Genomic DNA, 25,787 nt, shown 5'->3' with positions numbered 1-25,787 from the left:
GAGCTTGGAAATCAAGAGTCTAAAAAAACTGAAAGTCTAAAAGGCTAACCTGGCTCGGATAGTTCATATTCAATTTATATACTTCTGATATAAACTAAGCATGGAGTCTAGAATGCACATAAACACATGAAGCTTCTATAACTCTGTTGACCAACTCATTTGGGTATGAGGAAATTTGTTACGGATAAATCATTGGTTTAAAGTAGTGTTTGGCTGAAGTTCACACACATACTTTCACCGGGACATTCATGTAGTTGCGAAAGAGGGAAAATTTTTCCAACTTTCAAGTGGAAGGTGAATTCTTTTAACTTTTGAGAGTGTGGACTTCATGATCAAGGTGTCTCCCCTGCCAGGTAAGTAAGGGGCTGATTTGTCGAGAAGGGTCAAAAATATTGTTAAGCTGGAGTTCCCATGAGTGAAAGGAGCAGGAGACAAAGGAAAATACAGCTATAAATATGAAGAAGAGCCGTGGAAGGGACATGGAAGGGACTTAAGGGCCTCGGATATAAGATTACCAGGTTAATGCGCTAGATTGATGGGATAAAAAGGACTGACAAAACCCGGGACCAGGAGGAAGAGACGCTGGATGAAGATTGGATTGTTTTTTTTATTTTTATTATTAGGGTTGTGTCAGGAAACTGACATCGGAGCCAGAGGCGGAGGCGAGGCTCTCAAGCGATGCTGGAGAAGGGACCAGCAGGGGGAGAGGCGGCTCACCAGCTGGGGAAGGAAATCAGCGTAACACCAGGGATAAAGGGGGGCAGATGGGGGAATCGGCGAGGGGGCTCCAGGACTCCTCGCCGGAGATCAGCGAGGAGAGCACGGGTCCTCCGCTACCCTCGCCCTCCCTGCACAGAAGACTTCTGCGCAGGGAGAGTAGGAGGAGACTTGGAGTCAAACAACTTTTATGCTGGAAAAGGTTTAAGAAATGCCCACTGACGGATTCTGCTAGCGACTGAGCAGCCACAAAGTGTAGGGCTGTCCAGACAGAAAAGGTTTAACAAGGCAAACTAGCCAGGAGTGGCACCAACTTGCGCACAAGTAACCCCTACATTTATTACAGGTTGTTTTTATAAAATTGATGAATGTTAGAAAAATGTTGGAACGAAATTATCTGGCTTTAGCAAAAATGTTTAAAGAATTATGTAAGAATATTATGGTTATGAGAAATTGGTAAAAATAAGATTTAAGTTTTAAGCTTTAAGGTTTTTTATAGTAAGATAAGATTAAAATAGATTAAGGTAATGTAATGACAGAATATTATGAAATATGGAAAGGATTTGCTGCGACAATTAACAACTAGGATACAAAAAAAGGGAGGAGGAGGAAGTCAAAGAAAGAAGGTAATGACAGTTAAGGATTTGAGAATATTGGATTTGTTTTTAAATGTTTGTGGTACATTTTTGTCTTTTGATTGTTTGATGTGGTTTGTTTTTTCTTTGTTTTTTCTTTCTCTTTTTCTACTTTGTTCTTTTTTGTAATTCTAAATTTTTTTTCAATAAATATCATTTAAAAAAGAGAGAGAGAGAGAGAGAGAGTGGACTTAACCATTATCACCATTGCATCGATACCCCACCCTTTATCCAAAAAAGGCTTTCAGAGCAGCTTACAAAGATCAGTATTAAGACGGCCCTCAGGCTTACGTTCTAAAAAGGCACAAGGAAAAAGGAATGGGAGGGAGGAGGACAAAGCAACCTCAGTTGCAAGTTCTTAAGTCACAGTTCTAACAGCCAAGTTAAGAGCAGCAACTCCTCACCAATGTCAGTGGTCATTCTGAGTGTCTTGCCAGTGTGGTGTAGTGGTTAAGAGCGGTGGACTCGTAATCTGGTGAACTGGGTTCGCATCTCCGCTCCTCCACATGCAGCTGCTGGGTGACCTTGGGCTAGTCACACTTCTTTGAAGTCTCTCAGCCCCACTCACCTCAGAAAGTGTTTGTTGTGGGGGAGGAAGGGAAAGGAGAATGTTAGCCGCTTTGAGACTCCTTCGGGTAGTGATAAAGTGGGTTATCAAATCCAAACTCTTCTTCTTCGAATAAAAAGTGGTCCCCACTTGAAACGTTCCACCCGCCTCCAGAATAGATCTCAGAGCAGATCCAGGAGCAACATCCAAGCCCAAGAGGACAGGACAGCTCTTAGAATCATAGAATCATAGAACCATAGAGTTGGAAGAGACCACAAGGGCCATCGAGTCCAACCCCCTGCCAAGCAGGAAACACCATCAGAGCACTCCTGACATATGGTTGTCAAGCCTCTGCTTAAAGACCTCCAAAGAAAGGGACTCCACCACACTCCTTGGCAGCAAATTCCACTGTCGAACAGCTCTTACTGTCAGGAAGTTCTTCCTAATGTTTAGGTGGAATCTTCTTTCTTGTAGTTTGGATCCATTGCTCCGTGTCCGCTTCTCTGGAGCAGCAGAAAACAACCTTTCTCCCTCCTCTATGTGACATCCTTTTATATATTTGTACATGGCTCTTCTCTCACACAGCTGACTTGAGGTGGCTTGGAATGAGCGCAGCACTGCCATTGTCAGCCAGCCTTGTGTCCCGTGTAATGGGGAAAAATCACTTTGCAGCACCATTCCTCTTCGGCTATTGTACAGGGAACAATGTGGTACTGATTGCAGCTCCACAGCAGTTGTTACCCACCAAACTAAATGAAACCCACCTTCTCCCTCTCAAAATACCTCTGCTATTCAGCAACCTTGTGCCAGCCCTGTAGCCCGTGAAATTACAAAACAAAAATTGCTCAAATACTCCAGCTAATTGAACTAATGTCAAACCTGGGAATGCAGCAAGCCCCACCTAGTGGGGAAAGCCAGCAATGGGCTTGGAAGTGATATTCTGCGCTGTTGACTTCAAACTTGTATACAGGTGACTCCCCACTTACACAGGGGTTATGTACTGGGCTTGAAATCGTGTAAAGCAGGGAGCAGCCTTTAAACGCCCTCTCTGCTGCTTTCTCTTCAATCCATACCAAAAGTACTGTATCCAAAAATATTCACAACTAGACTATCTCTATATATAGTCTAGGCAGGGGGTTGGACTCGATGGCAGGGGGTTGGACTCGATGGCCCTTGTGGTCTCTTCCAACTCTATGATTCTATGATTCTATATATGGTATGTGTTGCTTTGTCAGTTTTGTGGTAAAATGCTCCCTGGCCCGTTTTGCAAGTACAATCTGTACTTCTTAAGCTCATCTGAGAGCTAAGCCGATGGGGGAACGAGTTTGGCAAATCAGTCTCTATATTTAGATACATGGGAGGGAGAGACTTAATATAGATGTGAGAGCTTTTTAAAGATTCCTTTACTTCCCCCTCCCTGCCACTGAGTTAAAAATTAAAGTGCATAAACCCAGATGTTCTTCTGATCAGTTTTTCACCTGCATCAGATGGGGAAATGAGAAGGGACTGTGGCTCAGTGGACAACTTCAGAAGATTGCTTTTCAGGGCTACAGCAGTGGAGGAATTGTTTAAATTCAACCTCTCACCTCCTATAGGCCTAATAATCATTACACACACTACCCAAACTGATGCTATGTCTTTATTTTTTTAAAAACCCTGCACTATAGGAACATTGGTCAGTGCAGTTCAGTGCTGTCTATTCTGACTGGCAGAGAATCTCCAGGATTTCAGATGGGGTCTGTCCCAGGTCCAGCCCTACCTCGAGATGATGGGGATTGGACCTAGGACTTTCTGCAGCATGAAAAGCAGATGCTCTACCAAGGAGCTATGGACCCTTGCCCTGAGCTAAATGGCCTTCCAAACATTAAAATGAAAGACACTTTTTTTGCCTTCAGCATCTCACCTAATATGGAACTCTGTCATTATGCCTCGATCTATATTATATATATTATATATATTATGGGACGAAGTTGGCGCTGTGGGTTAAACCACAGAGCCTAGGACTTGCCAATCAGAAGGTTGGCGGTTCGAACCCCATAGTCATCGTCATCATCATAATCTCATCATCATTTTATTTGTATACCTTTGACTGGACTTAATCATCCGGGGGTTCTTTACCTTTTACCTTTACCTAGGTATAATAGAGGGACATGGGTGGTGCTGTGGTCTAAACCACAGAGCCTAGGACTTGCCAATCGGAAGGTCGGTGGTTCGAATCCCCATAATGGGGTGAGCTCCTGTTGCTCTGTCCCAGCTCCTGCCAACCTAGCAGTTTGAAAGCACGTCAAAGTGTAAGTAGATAAATAGGTACCGCTCTGGCGGAAAGGTAAACGGCATTTCTGTGCGCTGCTCTGGTTCACCAGAAGTGGCTTAGTCATGCTGGCCACATGAGCCAGAAGCTGTACGCCGGCTCCCTCGGCCAGTAAAGCGAGATGAGCGCCGCAACCCCAGAGTTGGTCACGACTGGACCTAATGGTCAGGGATCCCTTTACCTTTATATTATATTAGCAGGGAGTGCCTGGCACTGCCCGGGAATTTGTAGAAACCAAAAGCACTTTGTGACTTTTTACATGGATAGTGTAATATCTCAAGAGGCAGCCTCACCTATGGCCAAAAAAATAGGCGAAGTCAGGCCAAAGGCACATTTCAGTCTGCCATCTTGATTTAAAATGGTGGTGGATGCCCAAATGTTTAAAACGACCACACACCCCAACTCAGGAACCCCCGTGCTGAGTTTGACAAGAGGTGGCTAAACTTATGGACAGCAGATGGGCAGACAGACAAACCACTTTTCAAAATATATATTAGATGAGCCACTGTACAGTGTTATATGAGAGCTACAGAGACAACAGGATCAATTGAATCTTTCAGCCATGATGCTTACAAGCGGACCTTAAGTCTATTGCCATCTCTCAGTCCCTCCTACCTTACAGGGTTATTGTGAAGGTTAAACAATGAGGAAAGAAAAGACTATTGTATGCCACCATGAGATGCCCTGAAAAAGTGCGGGATTTTTTTTAAAAAAATGTAATCAGTACACTGTGGATACATTGCACTACACTGTACAGCCCTCTTACTTCATCCTCCATATGGGATCCAAAATCCGTCCTCCCTTTTCTGCACCGAAGCCAAATGCCAATGAATGATTACCTTGTCCTTTTAATGAACCACTCATGCACACAGAAAGAAGCACACCAAACATATCTTCATCCATGAGAAATCTAAGAGCAATTATCAGTTGATCTCTGAAGAGAGAACTGGTTTTCCTCTTCCACACAGTTTGCAAAAGACAACATGCCCCTCACAATCTCCTACACGGGCTGGATGAAATACTCTGTGCCCCTTAAATCCTCCCACCTGAGACGAAAAAACAAGCACTGAACACAAATGCTTGATCATGATAAGGAACACCTTCAACCAGTAGCTTTTGTCTGTTCTGAAAGTCATTGAATGGGGGGGGGATATGGTGATAAGAAAGCTAATGGCCTCCCCCTTTCGACCTCATGGGTGACAACTGGTGGGTTGATTTCTTGGGAAGGGTTTAAATGCCAGGGGGCTGTAGGCATCCAGCAGCAGAAGAGGAAAGGAAGAGACTGAGTAAGCCAAGATTGCTCCAAGCTCCACTCTCAGATGTAAGTAAATTTTGGAATGACTGCTCTTAGACGAATCTGTCAGTTTTGGCTTCTCTGAATTTCTCATTTTCCACATCCGTTTATAGATATATGTTTTCAAAAGTCCTCATGAGAATTCATCAGCATTTTAGAGTGGATTCCTTCTAACACAGTGTTACCTCTGGTTATGAACTTAATTCGTTCCGGAGGTCCGTTCTTAACCTGAAACTGTTCTTAACCTGAGGTACCACTATAGCTAATGGGGCCTCCCGCTGCTGCCGCCGTGCAATTTCTGTTCTCATCCTGAGGTAAAGTTCTTAACCTGAGGTACTACTTGCGGGTTAGTGGAGTCTGTAACCCGAAGTGTTTGTAACCTGAGGTGTTTGTAACCCGAGGTACCACTATATACATATTTGTATGCCATTTTGCATACATTTTTGTACAGCAATTTTCTCTAATGCAATGCGTTTTTGGAGGCCATTTCCACCAATATCTGCGTTTCTATATGCACACTTTACCAGAGTATATGCATTTTTGTACACATTACTCGTTTGAAGAACTGCATTACAAAATTCAGGAAAAAATGTGGTTTTTCTCAGGATGGGTGAGTTTCAGTTCATGTATTGTTTTGGGAAATGCAAATGACATAAGTTTTCCTTTAAAAGCAAACTGAATTGAATTTCTCTGACATCCTTAGTCTACACACACACAAGCATTTCTTTTGTCCTGCTATTATTTCAGATTAATCGAGTTTTGTACGTTGTTGAAGTACTACTTACCCACACATCACCTGCAGCAAAACCGATTTACCAGGGGCAATAAAGGAACAAATGTAAATGCCATAGTGGGCAATGCTGTCACCCTCACCTGCTTTCAAGGTACCAATCTCAGGAAGCCACCTTGCGCCTCTTTGCTTCAGTCTATCCACTGTTCCCTTGCGTTGATGATGGTTCGGCACTAATGAGCAGTGTGCAGTGGGAATGTAGACCACAAAGTGAAAGAGCGTGATCGTGTTGCCACTTAGAAAAGTTCTAGCAAGTTTGCAATCAGCTCTTCAGCTTTTCTTCTTTTATACATGTAACCTATCAACTGACCATTAGAACATCTTCTTCAGGGGACCTTTCACAATGAAGACTGCTGTGATCTGCTGGTGCCTTTTCAGCATTGCCTTGGCTTTGCCAGTAAGTACATTTGCAAAAAAGCAAAAAGCCAAGAATTGTAAACTTAATGGCTTGACAGCAGGAGATCCAGCCCCATCATCTCTTTTTTCTACTTTCTCTCCTTCCAAGATTCACCATGAAAAAGATGGCCATGTTGAGAAGGACTGGGAAATAAAGAAGGTATGTAATGTATCCCCTCATTTGCCTCCTGTGGAAAATGAAGCACAGGCCAGGTGTCTGTATGATCACCCTAATCCAGTAGATCCAGTTTAACAACACTAAGGCAAAGCATTAATAACAATATTAACATCTGAATAGCATTTTCAGGAGTTCAAAGTGCTTCACATACACGTCGTAGTTGTAATCTGTATAACAACCATATGAAGAAAATCAGTGTTATTAGATGTGGGGGGAACTGATGCTCACAGACAACAGCCTAAGGCAGCATAGAGAGGTGTTGATGGAGATGTTGTTCAAATCAGGGACTTCCTGATTCATAGCTCGATCTCTTAGACACTATGCTGCACCAGCACACTGTAGTTTTTACTGCTTCTAAAGGAGCCTCTGGCACACCAGAAAGAATCACATCCCTATGCTACTTCTTGGCAAACCTTTCATTACGGCCTCCATCTTTGATAATCCACTGATCTACAGAATCAGTCCATAAGAACTCAGTGGCACGTAGAGCCCATACAGTGAGGGACACAGGAGCGGCGCTCGGGCTCACACGTGCCCACCACATGTGCAGAATGCTCGACACATGCTAGTACCTGCCCTTTAGATCCATCCCTGTTGTGTGTCAGATGAACTGCACACACAGGCAAATAACACACAGCACCCTATGTAAAATTTAGCTTTGCCCCTTTCTTCTGTGTGTGGAGACTGTGTAAAGCAGCCGTGTTGCAGCTTAAGGAAAGGTGTTTCTTATTTCTTGGTAGACACAATTTCCACGTTGTGTGAGTGGCAGTTCCTGTTCTGTTGATTTTGTGAGCAGTTCCACAACCCAAGGAAACGTTACTGGTAGAACAAAGTAATGCAGCCAGCTCAGTGGAAACTGCCGTTGCTGTGAGGACATTAATCTATTCAAAAGGAACTCTGTAATTAAGAATATCCCATACCCACTCATTTTTTTTATTACTGGTATTGATTTTATCACATAAGGATTCTATTTTGGAAGGATTTTGGAGGTCAGTCTTCTCCTTAAAAAGCCAGAACTTCAGGCACTTAGGAGGCTGGTGCAAAACATGTCCCATCCACTGATGGAAAACTGTGTATGTAAACTTCACCAAACAATCCACGGGTTTCAATTATGATCACTGATAACATGAAGATTACTCACCTTGAGTTTAAAAACTATCTGACAGTCATGAGGCATATAGTAAGTGTCAAATGGAATACTCATATTAGTACCTTTTCTGTGTTTTAAGAGCACTGAGGTTAATTCTGATCACCAGGGAAAAGAAGCTGAAGCAGCCAAAGAAAAAACTGAACAGGTATGTAAAGCTTCCTTCGTGCTGAACAAATATGGGAAAGACAACGTCATATTGTGAGATTTATTTTTATTTGCACATTAATATTTGGTATTTGATTTCAGGAACATTGGTTTCTAGAAGGAAGCGATAAAACTAAGGAAGGAAAGGTAAAAACCTAAAAGGACCCTGTTGCACACATTCCGGTCTCCTTAACAAAGGAACTGCTTTAACAGGTTTTGCTCTACTAGATTCTAAACCTCACAAGCACAGGATCACAGTTTTGGAAGGGATCCACAGGTATAATACAGACTGACACATGCACCCCATCCCCAAAAACATTGAGTAGTTATGGCAAAGACAATGTCAGTGTGTGTGTGTGTGTGTGTGTGTGTGTGTCACATTAATACTTGATATTTGTTTTCAGGACCATTCATCTCCAGCAGAAAGCGATAAACCTAAGGAAGAAAAGGTAGGAAATCCTGTTGCACACACCCAAGTCTCCAAGCAGCAAGAGATTCCATGGGACCCTGCGCGTACCCAAGGTTCCGATCCCTTGGAGTGAAGGTCAATGGAGACTGTAGTGTCCTTAGGGCATATGGTTTCATATACACATATATACAACCTGAGCGTAAGATTCAGGGGTTCACAGCATTAACACCCCAACAGCTCTTCTTTCCCCATTATGTTTTAAGAAAAGTCCCAAGTCACCATTTTAGGTAAAGCACCACTTCTTCTTCTTCTTCTTCTTCTTCTTCTTCTTCTTCTTCTTCTTCTTCTTCTGCAATCACTTGTAGCCGAGTAAGACTGTCTTCCATAAACACAGTTTTAAAGGTGAGTCCGTAAGTGACTGTGGAGGCCAATTCTGCACCCACATGTCCTTCTCAGTGGGGACATAGGTTTCTGGGTGGGAGTTGATCATGGTAAGGGTTTGCCATGCATGCCTTCCTATTAGCACGTTTCTCCCTTTCATCCTGAGTTCCAGCATCTTCAGAACTCAGGACACCTTTGGTAAAGGCTGTTCTCCAATTGGAGCGCTCACAGGCCAGTGTTTCCCAGGTGCAACACAGAGCAGACATGTCTCTGTCTCTTCAGCTTCCAGCAGCAGCAAAAACTCTCTCACACAGTGCCACCCCTACCCCCTGCCGGTGTACTGCTCTCCATCCTAAGATGGTGCGGCATCCAGTCAGGTGAAGTGTGAAAATATCCACACATTTGTCTCTATGGCAACAGAGCTCACTTTTTTAGATGCTGATGAGGGCACTTAATTGGCCAGCCAAAGCCAATACCTTAACAAAGGAACTGGTTTAACAGGTTTTCTTCTACTAGATTCTAAACCTCACAAACATAGGATCACGGTTTTAGAAGGGACCTACAAGTATAATCCAGACTGACACACAACCCCATCCCCAAACACATTGAGCAGTTATTGGAAATACAATGTCAGTCTCTCTCTCTCTCTCTCTCTCTCTTTCTCTCTCTCTCTCTGTGTGTGTGTGTGTGATATTAATATTTGGTATTTGTTTTCAGGACGATTCATCTCCAGCAGAAAGCGATAAACCTAAGGAAGAAAAGGTAGGAAATCCTGTTGCACACACCCCAGTCTCCAAGCAGCAAGCGATTCCAAGGAAGCCTGCGCGTACTCAATATTCAGTTTCCTTGGAGTGAAGGTCAATGGAGACTGAGGTGTCCTTAGGGCATATGGTTTCATATACACATATATACAACCTGAGTGTAAGATGGAGGGGCTCACAGCACTAACACCCCAACAGCTCTTCTTTCCCTATTATGTTTACAGAAAAGTCCCAAGTCACCATTTTAGGTCCAGCACAGAGCAGACATGTCTCTGTCTCTCCAGCTTCCAGCATCAAACAAAACTCTCACACATAGGACTCCCCCCACCAGTATATTGTTCTCTATCCTAAAATTGTGTGGCTTCCAGGCAGTTGAAGTGTGAAAACGTCCATCCATTTGTCTCTATGGCAACAGAGCTCACTCTTTTGGATGCTGATGAGGGCACTTAACTGGCCAGCCAAAGCCAGTACTGCTTTAACAGGTTTATTCTGTGTTGTTGTTTAGTCGTTTAGTCGTGTCCGACTCTTTGTGACCCCATGGACCAGAGCACACCAGGCACTTCTGTCTTCCACTGCCTCCCGCAGTTTGGTCAAACTCATGCTGATAGCTTCGAGAACACTATACAACCATCTCGTCCTCTGCCGTTCCCTTCTCCTTGTGCCCTCCATCTTTCCCAGCATCAGGGTCATTTCCAGGGAGTCTTCTCTTCTCATGAGGTGGCCAAAGTATTGGAGTCTCAGCTTCAGGATCTGTCCTTCCAGTGAGCACTCAGGGCTGATTTCCTTAAGAATGGAGAGGTTTGATCTTCTTGCAGTCCATGGGACTCTCAAAAGTCTCCTCCAGCACCATAATTCAAAATTCTAGTAGGTTTATTCTACTGGATTCTAAACCTCACAAACACAGGACCACAGGTTTGGAGGGCACCCACAGGTAGAATCCAGACTGACACCCCCCCATCCCCAAACACATTGAGTAATTATGGGAAAGACAATGTCAGTGTGTGTGTGTGTGTGTGTGTGTGTGTGTGTGTGTCTATATATCACATTTATATTTGATATTTGTTTTCAGGACCATTCTTCTCCAGCAGATAGCGATAAAACCAAGGAAGAAAAGGTAGGAAATGCTGTTGCGCACACCCCAGTTTCCAGACACACTGAACAGTTATGGGAAAGATGACATCATAATTTGAGACACAATCCCCCTCCCCCCACGCTACTTGTGTTTGGTATTTATTTTCAGGACCATTCTTCTGAATCTGAAAGCGACAAAGCCAAGAAAGAAAAGGTAAGAAACCAAAAAGAGTTTACTATTTCACAACATTTGTGAAGAAAAAAGTTAAAAAGAAGTTCGCAAGTGCAAAAGTCGCCTTGGTCCCTTTCTCTGTGTTTTAAGCAGGCCGAGATTCATAACGATAACCAGGACACAGACACTCAAGCGACGGAAGTGGTATGTAAAACCTCCTCCCCGCTGAACTGAGAAGGGAAAGACAACATCATATAGAAAGGGAGGGAAATGGTTTTCCATGCACTAGCATTTGATATTTGTTTGCAGGACGATGTTTCTTCAGATGAAAGTGAAAAGATTGATACACAAAAGGTAAAAAGGACTTTGCGCTAACTAGTTTGTAACTGTAATTTTTTTAAAAAGGCTTTAGCTGGCTCAGTTATGCATCCCTGTCTTTGGATCCCCTGTTGCGCAGGTGTGAGGAGGGCCTGAAGTTCAGAGACAGCAGTTTGCCTAAGGTCACCGTCATGGGGAATCTAGGGCAGAAGCAGGAACCAAAGCAGGGAATTCCTAATATGTAACTAATGTGTTAACAGCTTTAGTTTCTACTGCAAATATAGGAGCATTTTATCTTTGACATGACAGGAAGAGTCATTCAGTTCTATCCTACTTCTCTGGCAAATTGCTCTTAAAAAACACATGCCCTCAAGATCGGGCATCCATTGATTTATTGCTCAATCATCCCTTAAGGAACTCCCAGTACCAGTTCACAGAGTTCCCCATGACACGGGGTGCTGGTGTGGCACTAGGGCTGAGATGTGCCTAGTTCAAGTGAAAAATGTTACAAATAATAATAATAATAATAATAATAATAATAATAATAATAAAATTTATTTATACCCCACCCTTCCCGGTTCAAAAAACGGGCTCAGGGCGGCTAACAACAAATTTAAATCACTTAATTATAAAAGCAGCATAAATTACAGTATAAAAACATGAATAACAATAAAATTCAAAGTTCAGAAATCAATTTAGGGGAAATCCATCTAATAAGCATTAGATAATCACCAGGGCTAGCTGGCTGAATTGGTCCTACTTGGGCCAGCGAGGAGGCCAGGGGAGAATTAGCTGTGGGGTCTCAGAGCGGGTAATCTTCATAAAAGGGGAGAGGGAGGGAAGAGAAGGGAAATAAAAGATCAGGCTGAATTCAGATTAATCACCAGGCAGAATAGCTCTGCCTTACAGGCCCAACGGAAGGAGGTTAAATCCTGAAGGGCCCTAGTCTCATGGGACAGAACATTCCACCAGGTCGGATCCATCACTGAAAAGGACCTGGCCCTGGTGGAGGATAGTCTAACTTCCTTAGGGCCCAGGAGATGGGTTGTGCATACAAATAACAGGTAGCAGCTTACATAAAAATTTGTTCATGCCCCACAACCTATGCAGAGTCTATATATTCAAGCCTGTGTAAAACAGCCCTCTGTGTAGTGACTTAAAGAAAGACCTCCCTTATTTCTTAGTGCTGTTATTGCCACACAGGGTGTGCAAAAATTCCTGCTTTGTTGATTTGGAGAGCAGTTCTGCAATTCAGTGATAAGTTCCTGATAGAATGGAGTGGTATAAAACACAATATTCAGTGGAGCCTTTCTTTCCCATGATGACATTAAATCACCCAAAAAGGAATTATGTAATGCAATTAATTACTTGCAATGCCTCCAGACCTCCTTCTGTTAACAGAGTCCCATCTTTAAACACTGGTGTTGAGTCTGTCTCATAAGAATTCTGTCTTGCCAGGGTTTGGGAAGTCAATCTTCCCACACAGAACTTTATGCACTAAGTAGGTTAGTCCATGATGCATCCACTTCACCAAAAGTCCCAGAGATGTCAGCTATGATTATTGGCAATACTGAGGCTTCCAACTTCAGGGATAACGCCTATCTGAAAAGCATGATGTCTGCAGCGAGTGTCAAATGGAATACTCATGTTGGTACTTTTTCTGTGATTTAAGGATGCTGAGGTTAAGTCCGCTGAGCAGGACAAAGAAGCTGAAGCAGAAAAAGAAAAAAGTGAAAAAGTATGTAAATCTTGGTCCCCATTGATTGGTCTCCGCTGCCATTATTATTATTATTATTATTATTGAATTTATATACTGCCCTATACCCGGAAGTCTCAGGGTGGTTCACAGAACAAAATCAAAATATAAAACCACAAAATATATAATCAAAATAAACACACACACCAATATAGGGAGGACAGCATCCTTGTCTAGCTACAAGCGATAGCACCAAGGTTAAAAAAAATGGTTTGTTGTTGTGGTGGTTTTGAAAAAAAGATTTTGGAGGTCAGCATGAAAATCGAGAACTTCAGGCACTAAGCACTGGTGCAAAACGCATGCAATCCACTAATGGAAAACTGCACCATAGGTAAACTGCACCATAAAATAAACAGGATTCAGTTATGATCATGGATCATATGAAGACTTCTCACTTCAGAGAAGTTCCTATCTGACAGTTATGAGGCATGAAGTAAGTGTCAAATGAAATACTGATGTTGATATTTTTTCTTTTCTTTAAGCATGATGATGATCACCAGGAGAAAGAAGCTAAAGCAGAAAAAGGAAAAACTGAAAAGGTATGCAAAGCTTCCTTTCTGCTGAATAGATCTGGGAAAGACAACATCCTATTGTGAGATGTGATTTATTTACAGCGGTACCTTGGTTCTCAAACTTAATCCGTTCCGGAAGTCCGTTCCAAAACCAAAGTGTTCCAAAACTAAGGCACACTTTCCCATAGGAAGTAATGCAAAATGAATTAATCCATTCCAAACTTTTTTTTAAAAAAAAAGAACAACCCAAAAAAGCAATTTCACATGAAATTTCCTATCTAACAAGACCATTGATTCATAAAATGAAAGCAATAAACAATGTACTGCAGTCACACAGTCAATCAGTAGCTGAACTGGGTTCCACACAGTCACACACCAAAAGAAAAAGAGCCACAAAAACGCAAAATAAATAGCAAAAACAGACAGACCTCAGAGTAACACTCTAAACGGAAGTGTGGCACTCAAATCGGAAGCGTGGCACTCAAAAAGGAGCACGTTTGACTTCTGAAAAAAGTTTGCAAACCAGAACACTTACTTCCAGGTTTGCAGAGTTTGGGTTCCAAGTTGTTTGAGAACCAAGGTGTTTGAGAACCAAGGTACGACTGTATTTTTTACACGTTAATATTTGGTATTTGTTTTCAGGACCATTTGACTTCAGCTGTAAGTGACAAAGCTGAAGAAGAAAAGGTAAGGAACCTAAAAGGACCCTGTGGCACACACCCCAGTCTCCAAGCAGCAAGAGATTCCATGGGACCCTGCACATAGCCAAGGTTCCAATCCCTTGGAGCGAAGGTCAATGGAGACTGTGGTGTCCTTAGGGCATATGGTTTCATATACACATATATACAACCTGAGCGCAAGATGGAAGGGCTCACAGCATGAACACCCCAACAGATCTTCCTTCACCAGTTGGTTTGCAGGGAAGTCCCAAGCCACCATTTTAGGTCCAGCACAGATCAGCCATATTTCTGTCTCTCTGAAAGACGACATCATATTGTGAGATGCATTTTCCCCACACAAACTAATGTTTGATTTTTATTTTCAGGAGCATTCTTCTAAAGCTGAAGGCGACAAACCCAAGGAAGAAAAGGTAAGGAACCAAAAGAGTTATTATTTCACAAAGGAACTGCTTTAACAGGTTTCTTCTACTAGATGCTAAACTAACACTTACAGGGTCACAGGTTGGGAAGAGACCCACAGCTATCATTCAGAGTGTCTCCCCCAAACCTATAACACACTGAACTAATATGAGAAAGAAAACATCATATTGTGTGATACGATTTTTCACATACTGTACTAGTTTTTGATATTTGTTTTCAGGACCAACCTTCTAATGTTGGGAGCGGGAAAACCAAGGAAGATAAGGCAAGAAAATGAAAAGGATTCTATTTCACGACAACTGGGACATCCCTCCTCTAAGCGGTTTATAACTGCAATATTTCAGAATGGTTTCACGGGCTCAGTTACAGATCCTCCTTACATTGTTAATGTTCTGATAGAGCCCATTTAATTGTTCAGCTTTGGGTTTTAAAGGCGTGGATCAGATATAATGCCATATCATTCCTTGGTGCTTCATACATGAGTCTTGAGTGCTTCTGCCTCTACCTCTCCCTATAATCTCTCAAGCTCCAAGCTCTCAGCACTTCATAATTAGTCCAAAGCAAGCCAGCGATAACTACTGCAACCTATATTGTGGGTTAAACCACATAGCCTAGGATTTGCCGATCAGAAGGTCGGCGGTTCGAATCCCCGCGACGGGGTAAGCTCCCATTGCTGGGTCCCTGCTCCTGCCAACCTAGCAGTTCGAAAGCACGTCAAAGTGCAAGTAGATAAATAGGTACCACTCCGGCGGGAAGGTAAACGGTGATTCCGTGCGCTGCTCTGGTTCGCCAGAAGCTGCTTAGTCATGCTGGCCACATGAGCCAGAAGCTGTACGCCGGCTTCTTTGGCCAATAAAGCGAGATGAGCACCGCAACCCCAGAGTCGGTCAAGACTGGACCTAATGGTCTAGGGTCCCTTTGCCTTTACCTTATGGACCACTTCAGCCTTTGAAATTAGCAAACTGAACAGGCCTATTATCAATAAAACAGGCGTTTCAGCCACCAAATCATTTATGTTTCCACCAAAAGGCTTTTTACTAAAACACAGCAGTGTGTTGTGAACAGTGCCGGATTTACGTATAAGCTAAACAAGCTATAGCTTAGGGGCCCACTCTCTTGGGGAGTACCCCCAAAAATTTCACTATTAATATACCTCTTCTTAATTGTATTTCAGTTCAACAATTACTTTGATAAAATACATATTTTGTTATGTGCAAATGGCTTTAGATACCTATTAGGTCCATAAATTACCATAAAGCATATATTCAACACAAAAAAACAGTGACAATTTGTTGTTGACAAAGGACAGCAGGATAAATAAAGGGCCGCAATGCGTTCAGTAGCTTAGGGCTTCATCAAACCTAAATCCGTTCCTGGTTGTGAATGAAATATTGAAATACTAGGGCATGGCAGTTTCATTTTGAAGTATTGCTGATATTTTTATTTTTTTTCTGTGTTTGAAGGATTCTGAAGATAAGCCTACTTCCAAGAGCACCCGGGCGCTGAAAACACCGGTATGTGAAACCTCCCCTCCACTGAAACAGAGACATTTCCCCCTTTGCCTCTCATTCACACAAGTACTGGAAATGCAGGTGGTAGACTCAGGATGGTCAAAACAAAGTTATGTGCACTGCACAGAACAAGCATATGAAATGAGCTATATCAGGTGGGTCGCTGGCTTAGAACAGGGGTGGAAAACCTGTGTCCAGCCACGTGCTGTTGGGCGCTGAGTTCCTACACAGCACAGCCAAAATGGCCAGCAGCCAGACATGATGGGAGTTGAAGTGCAACAATATCTGGTAGGCCAGCGCCGAGGGCCTTCTGGCGGTTCCCTCACTGTGAGAAGCGAAGTTACAGGAAAACAGGCAGAGGGCCTCCTCGGTAGTGGCGCCCGGCCTGTGGAACACCCTCCCATCAGATGTCAAGGAAATAAACAACTGTCTGACTTTTAGAAGACATCTGAAGGCAGCCCTGTTTAGGGAAGTTTTTAATGACTGATGTTTTAATGTCTTTTTAATATTTTGTCGGAAGCCGCCCAGAATGGCTGGGGAAACCCAGCCAGATGGGCAGGGTATAAATAAATTATTATTATTATTATTATTATTATTATTATTATTATTAAGGCCACAGGTTCCCCGTGCTTCCAACGTCAGGGATAACTCCTATCTGTAAAGCATGATGCCTGCAGCAAATGTCAAATGGAATACACATACTCATTTGAGAACCAAGGTACGACTGTATTTTTTACACGTTAATATTTGGTATTTGTTTTCAGGACCATTTGACTTCAGCTGTAAGTGACAAAGCTGAAGAAGAAAAGGTAAGGAACCTAAAAGGACTGTTTAGGGAAGTTTTTAATGACTGATGTTTTAATGTCTTTTTAATATTTTGTTGGAAGCCGCCCAGAGTGGCTGGGGAAACCCAGCCAGATGGGCAGGGTATAAATAAATTATTATTATTATTATTAAGGCCACAGGTTCCCTACCACTGGCTTAGAAATTGTTAAAAGAGGATAAATCAATGGTGTGTCAGCCATGACAGCTAAATGGCAGCTCTATATTGTGCCAGTTGCTAATGGGTAAACAATCAAGGTGAGCTCTTGCCTTTGAGCCCTGTATGTTGGCCTCCTAGAAGCATCCAACTGGCCAGTTTAAGGCTGCATCTACATTGATCTTCTAAACGTTAAACGTTATTAAATGTAACGTTTTGTACCGCTTAATGACAGTTTTCCATCGCCGGTGGCTCGCTGCTCTGCAGTGCCCTCTGGTGTCACATTTTAATAACACACTTTTAATGTTATAAAAGGGATGCGGGTGGCGCTGTGGGTTAAACCACAGAGCCTAGGACTTGCCGATCAGAAGGTGAGCTCCCGTTCCTCGGTCCCTGCTCCTGCCGACCTAGCAGTTCGAAAGCACGTCAAAGTGCAAGTAGATAAATAGGTACCGCTCCAGTGGGAAGCTAAACGGTGTTTCCGTGCGCTGCTCTGGTTCGCCAGAAGTGGCTTAGTCATGCTGGCCACATGACCTGGAAGCTGTAGGCCAGCTCCCTCAGCCAATAAAGCGAGATGAGTGCCGCAAGCCCAGAGTCGGCCATGACTGGACCTATTGGTCAGGGGTCCCTTTACCTTTACCTTTAACGTTATAAACGACGAGTGTAGATCCGCCCTAAGACTCTTGATCTGACTCAGAAGGGCTCTTTATATTTAATACCATGGAATTCATGGAATATAATATCCCGCCCCAAACTAAATGTTTGAAACAACTTAACTCCTTATCAGTTCTATCAAAAGCATATTTAACTATGTTTTAATTAGCCAAATTTTAGTCTTTCGACTCTATCTCTATTTTCTGACCAAAGTAACTGATGAACTGCTGAGATTTATTCCTATATTCAGCAGTATAATGCAGAACCTCAAAACATGTGCTGTAAACTGGCATAGAATGCTTCCTCCCTGGTGAACTACAGTGGGAAAGGCAACCTTTTGCAGAAAAGATAAATTATGACTGGGAGAGCCCTTTGTTTCTGTAATGAAGTTACAGTCTTGTGTGGTGGAGAGAGCTTTAGCAGCTGAAATGTTCCATTTTTGAATACTGATTTTGGTTCTCTTTCTGTGGCTCAGGATGCTGAAAATCAACCTGCTTTCAGGAATCTGGAAAAAGCTGGTCTGGTATGTAAAGCGTCATGGTCATTAAACTGCCCAAAGAAATGTAGCAGGAAAGTGTCATTATTGGTGGAATTATGAATTCTAACTTGCTAACAAAACAAATATTATTTGGAGCAATCACTTGACCAACAATCCAAGGAATTATGGCTAGACTTTTCCTTGCTATGGATACGATTTTATTGTTGATGTGGGCCATATGTGACAGCTAATACACTGCAACCCTAACCCCACTTACTTGAGAGTAAGCCCCATTGAATTCAATAGGACTTACTTCTGAGTGAACATGGTTAGGATTGTGCTGTTTGTTGCTACACTGCATACGGAACAAGAAGTGTGAAATCATCTGCCTAATTTCACCACCTAAGCAGTGATGCAGAAAACTAAGAGTAATCAGTCCAAAGAGGGGCCCATCAATAATGTTCCAATGAGAATATTGTGCTTTCATCAGGAGATATATGACTTTCTGCATTCTTGATTTTCAGAAATCATTTGCTTTGGACGTGAGAGAAGATGACCAGGAGGTGAGATGGCAGAATTCAATAAAGTCAAACGTTTGTCTTTTCTTGTTTAATTATTACAGTAGCAGCTTTCATTATGCATTCATCAGTTTTAGGTCGGATACCCCTTTCAATATTACCATTTACTGTATTTTTTGCACTATAAGGCACACCCGACCATAAGACGCACCTAGTTTTAGAGGAGGAGAACAAGAAAAAAAATATTCTCTCCCTCTCTGTGCAGCGCCTCTCCAGCACTGAAGAGGCGCTGCACAGAGAAAGAAGCGAAGTGAAGTCAGAACAGCAAGAGGGATCACTACTTTCACGATCCCTCTTGCTGCTCTGGCTTCTTGGATAGCTGCGCAGCCTGCATTCGCACCATAAGACTCAAACACATTTCCCCTTACTTTTAAGGAGTGGGAAAGTGTGTCTTATAGAGCGAAAAATACGGTATGTTTCTTCTAATGTTTTTCTTTCTTTGCATTTTTTGAAGTAAAATAGTTCCTATCTGTGTTGTAAGCATGTTCCCCCCAGAGCAGGAATAGGAACCTGACGTCTTCCAGATGTTGTTGTATAAATTATGACCCTCTGTTGCTTTTATTAAGTTCCACTCTTATGTGGCAGAGAGAACATTATGAATGGGAAAGTTTCATTCTGAATACAGTTTCTGGTTCTTTTTTAAGGCTCAGGATGCTGGAAACCATCCTGCTGTCAGACAACTGCAAGCTCTATTAGAAGATTTTCAGGTATGTAAAGTATCTTTGCTGTTGAATTCTCCAGAGAAATATAGCAGGAAAGTATCCACAAGGTTCAAGGTCAGGAATTATGACTCCTACCATGATAACAAAAAATATAATAAAATTGGAGCAATAACTTGACCATTAATATGAGGAAATATAGCCAGATTTTTTCCTTGCTATAGGTAGGATTTAATTGCTGGTGTGGCCCATATGTGACAACTACGAAGGCTCCAATCCTGACACCATTAACCTGGGATTAAGTTACACTGCATTCAGGGGTCCCTTTACCTTTACGTTTCTTCTGATGGTCTTTTTTAATCACATTTTTGAATTTTAAATGTTTGGTCATGAGTTGTCAGAATGTTTTCATCTATGGCAGGGATGAGAACCTGTTGCCCTCATGCTGTGATTGGACCACAATTCCCATCATCCTTCACCATTGGGCCTGATGGGAGTTGAAATCCAACAACATCTGGAGAGCCACAGGTTCCCCATTCCTTATCTAGAGTCCAGAATAGTTAATACGCCAATCTTATGAGACAGTTCACACTTTACATGAGGACAAGTATAAGATAAAACACATTATGAGTGGGATAGCTCTCTGTTGCTTTTATGAAGTTGCCCATTTGTGTGGTGGGGAGAACATTACAAATGGAAAACTTTCATTTTGAATATGGATTTTTGTTCCTTTTTTTTCTTTGGCTCAGGATGCTGAAAGTCAACCAGTTTTCAAACAACTGCAGTCTCCTGCAGAAGCTTCTCAGGTATGTAAAGTTTCTTTGCCAGTGAACTATCCGGAGAAATGCAGCAGGAAAGTGTTATGTACTGAGTTGAATAGGATCCAAAATGCAGCAGTCCGATTGGTCCTAGAACAATAGGATCCATAATGCAGCAGTCTGATTGGTCCTAGAACAATAGGATTCAGAATGCAGCAGTTGGATTGGTCCTAGAACAATGCAGCAGTATGATTGGTCTGCAGGAGCCACCCTATCCGGCTCCAGATGGAAGTGAATCCACAACCTGATTGGCCTACAGGAGAATTCCGGAATTAGCCAATCACGGGCAGCCCATTGTGTAAATAATGTATATAAAGTAGATACTTTGAGGGGACTTTCATTCCTCCTCACCACTATGAGCTGAATAAAGAGCATGAAATCCACTCTCGACTCTGAGCATATTTCAGAAAGTAACCACAAAGTCTTCAGGGTCATCAGTGGTGGAGTTATGACTTCTAACATGATAACAAACAAACAAACAAATATTTGAAGCAATAGCTATGGCAAGACTTTTCCTTGCTGTGATCTTATGACTCGCTGATGTGGGCCATATCTAAGCAGTGATGCAGAAATCTAAGAAAAATCAGTGCAAATGGGGGCCCTTTTCACATAAATCTTTTCTAATCAGAAAATTGTGCACTTGTCAGGAGAAATATGACTTTCCACACTCTTCATTTTCAGAACTCACCTGCTTCAGACTTGACAGAGGTTGACCAAGAGATATGATGGCAGCATTTAATAAATTTGGAACTTTCCCCTTTCATAGTTAATTAGATGTAGCTTCCATTATTGCTTTGATTGTCTTTAGGCGGGACACTACTTTCAGTATTTTCATTTACATTTCTTCCAGCACCTTATTAAATAAATATTTTTTTGCAGTAAAATAGTTGTAGGAATGTTTCCATCTAGAGCCAGGATGGGAAATCTGTGGTCCTCCTGCTGCTGTTGGACTACAATTTCCATCATCCTTGACCATCGACCTTGTTGTTGGGTCTGATGGGAATTGGAATCCAACAACTTCTGGAAGGCCACAGGTTCCCCCTTATCAATAATTTACAACATCTAATAGATCAGCCTTATGGACCACTTCATGCATGATGACAAATGAAGATTTTGGCACTTCACAGGAAGTCTTATAGGATTGTGCTGTTTGTTACTACACTACACACTGAACTAGATGTATGGACACATTTGTCATCTAAGCAGTGATGCAATCAATCAAAATAGGGGCCCTTTCCATATAAATCATTTTTAATCAGAAAATTGTGCTTTTGCGAGCAGAAACTGACTTTCTTCTGCACTCCTGATTTTCAGAATTCACCTGCTTCGGACACCAGAGAGGATGACCAAGAGGTAAAATGGCAGCATTTAATAAAGTTGAAACTTTCCCTTTCCTTATATATTAGCAGCTTTAATTATGCTTTCATCAGTTTTAGGTTGGATACCCTGTTAAATACTGCCATTTATGTTTCTTCTAATGATGTCCTTTATCACATTTTTTGAAGTAAAAAGGTTCCTAACTGAGTTGTAAGCAGGGTTTTTTTCCAGCCAGAATTCACTGGCACAGAGTTCTCTGGTGGCCACGATTGCCCTTGTAAGATAACAAGGGAGGCATTCATGGTGAATTCCGGCACCCCTTTTTCTAGAAAAATGGCACTGGTTGTAAGAATGGTTCCCCGCAGAGCAGGGACAGGAACCTGTGCTCTCACAGCTGTGGTTAGATAAACCATGACCCTCTGTTGCTTTTATTAAGTTCCGCACTGATGTAGTGGAAAAAATACAGGTTTTGGTTCTTTTTCTATGCCCAGGATGCTGAAAACCATCCTGCTGTCAAACAACTGCAAGCTCCAGCAGAAGATTATCAGGTATGTAAAGTTTCTTTGCTGTTGAACTCTCCGGAGAAATATAGCAAAAAAGTATCCACAAGGTTCAGGGCCATCATTGGTAGAATTATGACTTCTAACATGATACAAAGCATATATATATTGGGAGCAATAACATGACCAGCGATATGAGGAAATATGGCAATACCTTTCTTTGCAATGGATAGGAGTTATTTGCTGATGTGATAGCTACAAAGGCTGCAGTCCTGACCCCATTGACCTGGGAGTAAGCCATACAAATCATTTTTAACAAGACAATTGTGCTGTTAAAATCCACTCTCTTGATTTTCTGAACTCATTTGCTTTGGACTTGACAGAGGTTGACAAAGAGGTAATACGGCAACATTTAATAAAGTTGGGACTTTCCCTTTTCGTATTTAATTATAAGAAGCTTGCATTATGCTTAGATTGGTTTTAGGCGAGACACTGCTTTCAGTATTATCATTTAAGGTAAAGGTAAAGGTAAAGGTACCCCTGCCCGTACGGGCCAGTCGTGTCCAACTCTAGGGTTGTGTGCCCATCTCACTTAAGAGGCCGGGGGCCAGCGCTGTCCGGAGACACTTCAGGGTCACTTTTCCAAACAGTTCTTCTCCTTCCATTTTTTGAAGTAAAATGGCAGTAGGAATGCTTCCATCTAGATCAGGGATGGGGAGTTTTTTGCCCCCCAGCTGTTGTTGGACTACAGTTCCCATCTGCTTTGACCACTGATGGTGATGCTTCTCCTGATATCAGTTGGAATCTAACATCTTATCTAGTAATTTATCACACTGAGTTTTTACAGAATGGACTATGGTTAAGTTGCTTCAATTAACTACTGCAAACAATCAACTTGACATGAACACATTTTTGTTCAAAGGTTTTATTATGTTTCTATCAGTGAATATACGATGCCACACATACAAGAATGTATTTTTTTTATTACAGAGTCTCGCTTTGATGTCAGGGCTGGCACCCATGCACAAATGTAACATTCAGTATGCAGTCGTACCTTGGAAGTCAAACAGAATCCGTTCCGGAAGTCCATTCGATTTCCAAAATGTTCAAAAACCAAAGTGCGGCTTCTGATTGGCTGCAGGGGCTTCGTGCAGCCAACTGGAAGCCCCATCAAATATTCGGCTTCCAAAAATAGTTCACAAACCGGAACAGTCACTTCTGGGTTTGCGGTGTTTGGGAGCCAAAACATTCGACTCACCAGGTGTTAGTCAACCAAGGTATGACTGTATTTGGATTTTTCCAACTTAACCAATGTATTGTTTGACCTTTTCACTATGTTTCAGGCAGCCTTGTCATAGACATAGCTTTTGACATTATCCATTTTGCTTTTTCAGAGTGCTCCTTCTTCGGATGAAGCTATAGAGAAGATTGAACCACAAGTAAGCTTTCTTATAGAGAATTGTACAGTGAGTGTGTGATGCTATGAATAACTTGTTCATGAGTAACTTACAGGATTAGTTCTCAAGGTCTTTAGCAGATACAAAACAGAGCAGACCATGGTTTACAAATTGGGAACTAACCTTGTGCATGTGCACTCCTTTTTCTCTCCTTCCCCTCTAAATAAAAATTCCCTTCCTTGCCTTTGCTGATTACTGCTGGCGCACCAATGCTAACCAGGTTTAACACTAACCATGGTTCCCTTAGAAACACATAAGCACATGCACACACAGAGAATTTGGAGCCCAGAAAGTTGCTTTGTACAGTGTCAGATCATTGGTCAACCTAGCACACTATTGTCTACAATGACTAGTAGTGGCTCTCCAAAATTTTGGATAGCTCTTTCTCCCAGCCCTACCTGGAGATGCCTAGAATTGAATCTGGCACTAGAGCTTGTGGAGAAATCCAATCACATTCACATTTAAAGGCAAGCCTCATTAATTCATACTTTCCAACACAATACATGACCTAAAACAGCAATCTTTTGAAATTCACACTTCTCTGAATTTTGTGACCCCAGCCAACTAAGGTGTATAAAAATGCATATACAGTGTGCTTAAAAATGCATATATTCAGTGCTTTTTTCTAAAAATAAAATGCTTAGGGGTACTCTCATTTTCCTACTCATATTAAAATATTGCCCCTCAGTGAGGCCAAACTTAGATTCACAAAATGTTTAGGAGTATGCGTACCCCTGCATCCCCCTATGCAAAACCAATACTCTACTAATGAACTCCAGTCCTTCCCTAATGGTTTGAAATTAGTTTGCAACTGTGATTACAACGAAAATCGATTCACATTAACTATAGTGTCCTTGGAACTCTAAACCACCTTTAACCCTCTTTCCTGACAAGAGAAAGGGAATTGCTTTAAAAAGGGCAGCACCAAAGTTTTGCATCTGGCAGAACTCTACGGATATAACAGTAATATACTGGGTTGTTGTTGTTTTGTTACAGGTATCCTTTTTAACAGAAGAAAACAATAACGTTGCTGAGCAACAGGTAAAAATTACAACATAGAAATCTAACTCTGCTTCAGTTAGTTCATTATAAGCATCACTTTGGCATTGGCTGTGAGAATGCCAATAGTCAGTATGGCTAAAGTTTATCCCTCTGCTGGCTTTAGTTTTTTGAGATAAAGTATTATTACCTATAGAAGCACAAATTTAAGTATCCTAAGATTTTAAATGACTGCTTTAAGCATACACACACACACACTGGGTAGCTCAGTGATAACTGCTATAACAAATAAGGCAAATTTAGAAATTCTAGGCAATAGAATATTCTTAGCTTACTTTCCTCCAGAGGTGCACCTTAATGATCACAACTACAGGTAGATTTTAGCCCATCAGGCTTCAACTGGTGGGTCACGGCTTCTAAGTCGTCACGCTCTTCATGTTAACTGTTTAATTTATTAGCAGTAAATGCATTCTAGTAGTTCAACCTTTGGTTTTAGGAGAGATGCTCATTTCTTGCCTTGTGTGCCATCACAGCAGTTTTTATTGATTGCATGATTGTATGTGTAAGTCACTATTTGAGGATTTCTTAGAATAATAGAATTCTATAAATTCTTTAACTTTTCACGGTCAGAATTTTTTGGGGGGGGCGGGGAGTGCGGTTTATATTCGGGCCAATACCGTAATTTTATTACATTTTTGACAGGTCTATGATGAAAGTGAACCATCAGCACATGTCCTCGGGGATTTCCAGGACAGTGAGGAAGCTGAAGTTTGAAGTGTAGAAGTCTAATATGAAACCTGTGCCTCTAAAATAACTACAATCATCAGAGGTCCTTGAAACTGCCTAGCATCGACAATGAAATTTCTGCTTTCAAAGCAAGGAAGATTAACGTTAAAATGTGGACACAAATCAGTAATATTCTTTTTCTCAGCTAGGCAGATGGGAAACTTGTTTTCATGTCAACATTTATTTTCAAGAATGAGTTCGATTTCAGTTAGTAAAGATCCAAATACAACAGGCTTTGTTATATAAACAAATTGAAGCCTTTAGTTCTCATTTCCACTAAAGCAATTCAAGCCTTTCTGTGTAGCTCATTCTCATTTTCATCATGAAAAGTAAAAGAAAAACCCAGAGAGTCTTCTATGTGATTCACGTTTAATGATTTTAACACTTGAAATAAATGTTGTCTAAATGA

At 41.8% G+C, this 25,787-nt stretch overlaps 1 protein-coding gene across 7 annotated transcripts; it reads left to right on the top strand.

Moving 5' to 3' along the window:
- Positions 1-270: 270 nt before the first annotated feature.
- On the top strand, positions 271-25,787 carry LOC308485311 (uncharacterized protein). 7 transcript variants are annotated; one of them, XM_081021013.1, is made up of 27 exons: positions 5,430-5,531; positions 6,611-6,691; positions 6,800-6,850; positions 8,098-8,163; positions 8,265-8,309; positions 8,567-8,611; positions 9,670-9,714; positions 10,783-10,827; positions 10,954-10,998; positions 11,107-11,160; positions 11,266-11,310; positions 12,947-13,012; positions 13,513-13,569; positions 14,185-14,229; positions 14,588-14,632; positions 14,863-14,907; positions 16,106-16,156; positions 18,262-18,309; positions 18,789-18,827; positions 19,487-19,549; positions 20,251-20,307; positions 21,001-21,040; positions 21,635-21,672; positions 22,128-22,184; positions 23,531-23,575; positions 24,590-24,634; positions 25,295-25,787. In XM_081021013.1, the coding sequence occupies exons 1-27, from the start codon at positions 5,445-5,447 to the stop codon at positions 25,364-25,366; spliced, it is 1,422 nt and encodes a 473-aa protein (XP_080877139.1). In that variant the 5' UTR covers positions 5,430-5,444; the 3' UTR covers positions 25,367-25,787. The 7 variants fall into 7 exon arrangements, with proteins under 7 accessions (XP_080877135.1, XP_080877134.1, XP_080877133.1 ...); XM_081021009.1 differs by lacking the exons at positions 5,430-5,531; positions 20,251-20,307; positions 21,001-21,040; positions 21,635-21,672 and adding an exon at positions 271-353 and having other exon boundaries at positions 6,625-6,691; XM_081021008.1 differs by lacking the exons at positions 20,251-20,307; positions 21,001-21,040; positions 21,635-21,672 and having other exon boundaries at positions 5,416-5,531; positions 6,625-6,691; positions 11,110-11,160.

The sequence above is a fragment of the Podarcis pityusensis genome, assembly GCF_964106645.2.
Source record: "Podarcis pityusensis genome assembly, chromosome: 9".
Taxonomy (NCBI): Eukaryota; Metazoa; Chordata; class Lepidosauria; order Squamata; family Lacertidae; genus Podarcis; species Podarcis pityusensis.
Note: the sequence above shows the minus strand (reverse complement) of the source record. Positions and strands in the feature narration are given on the sequence as shown.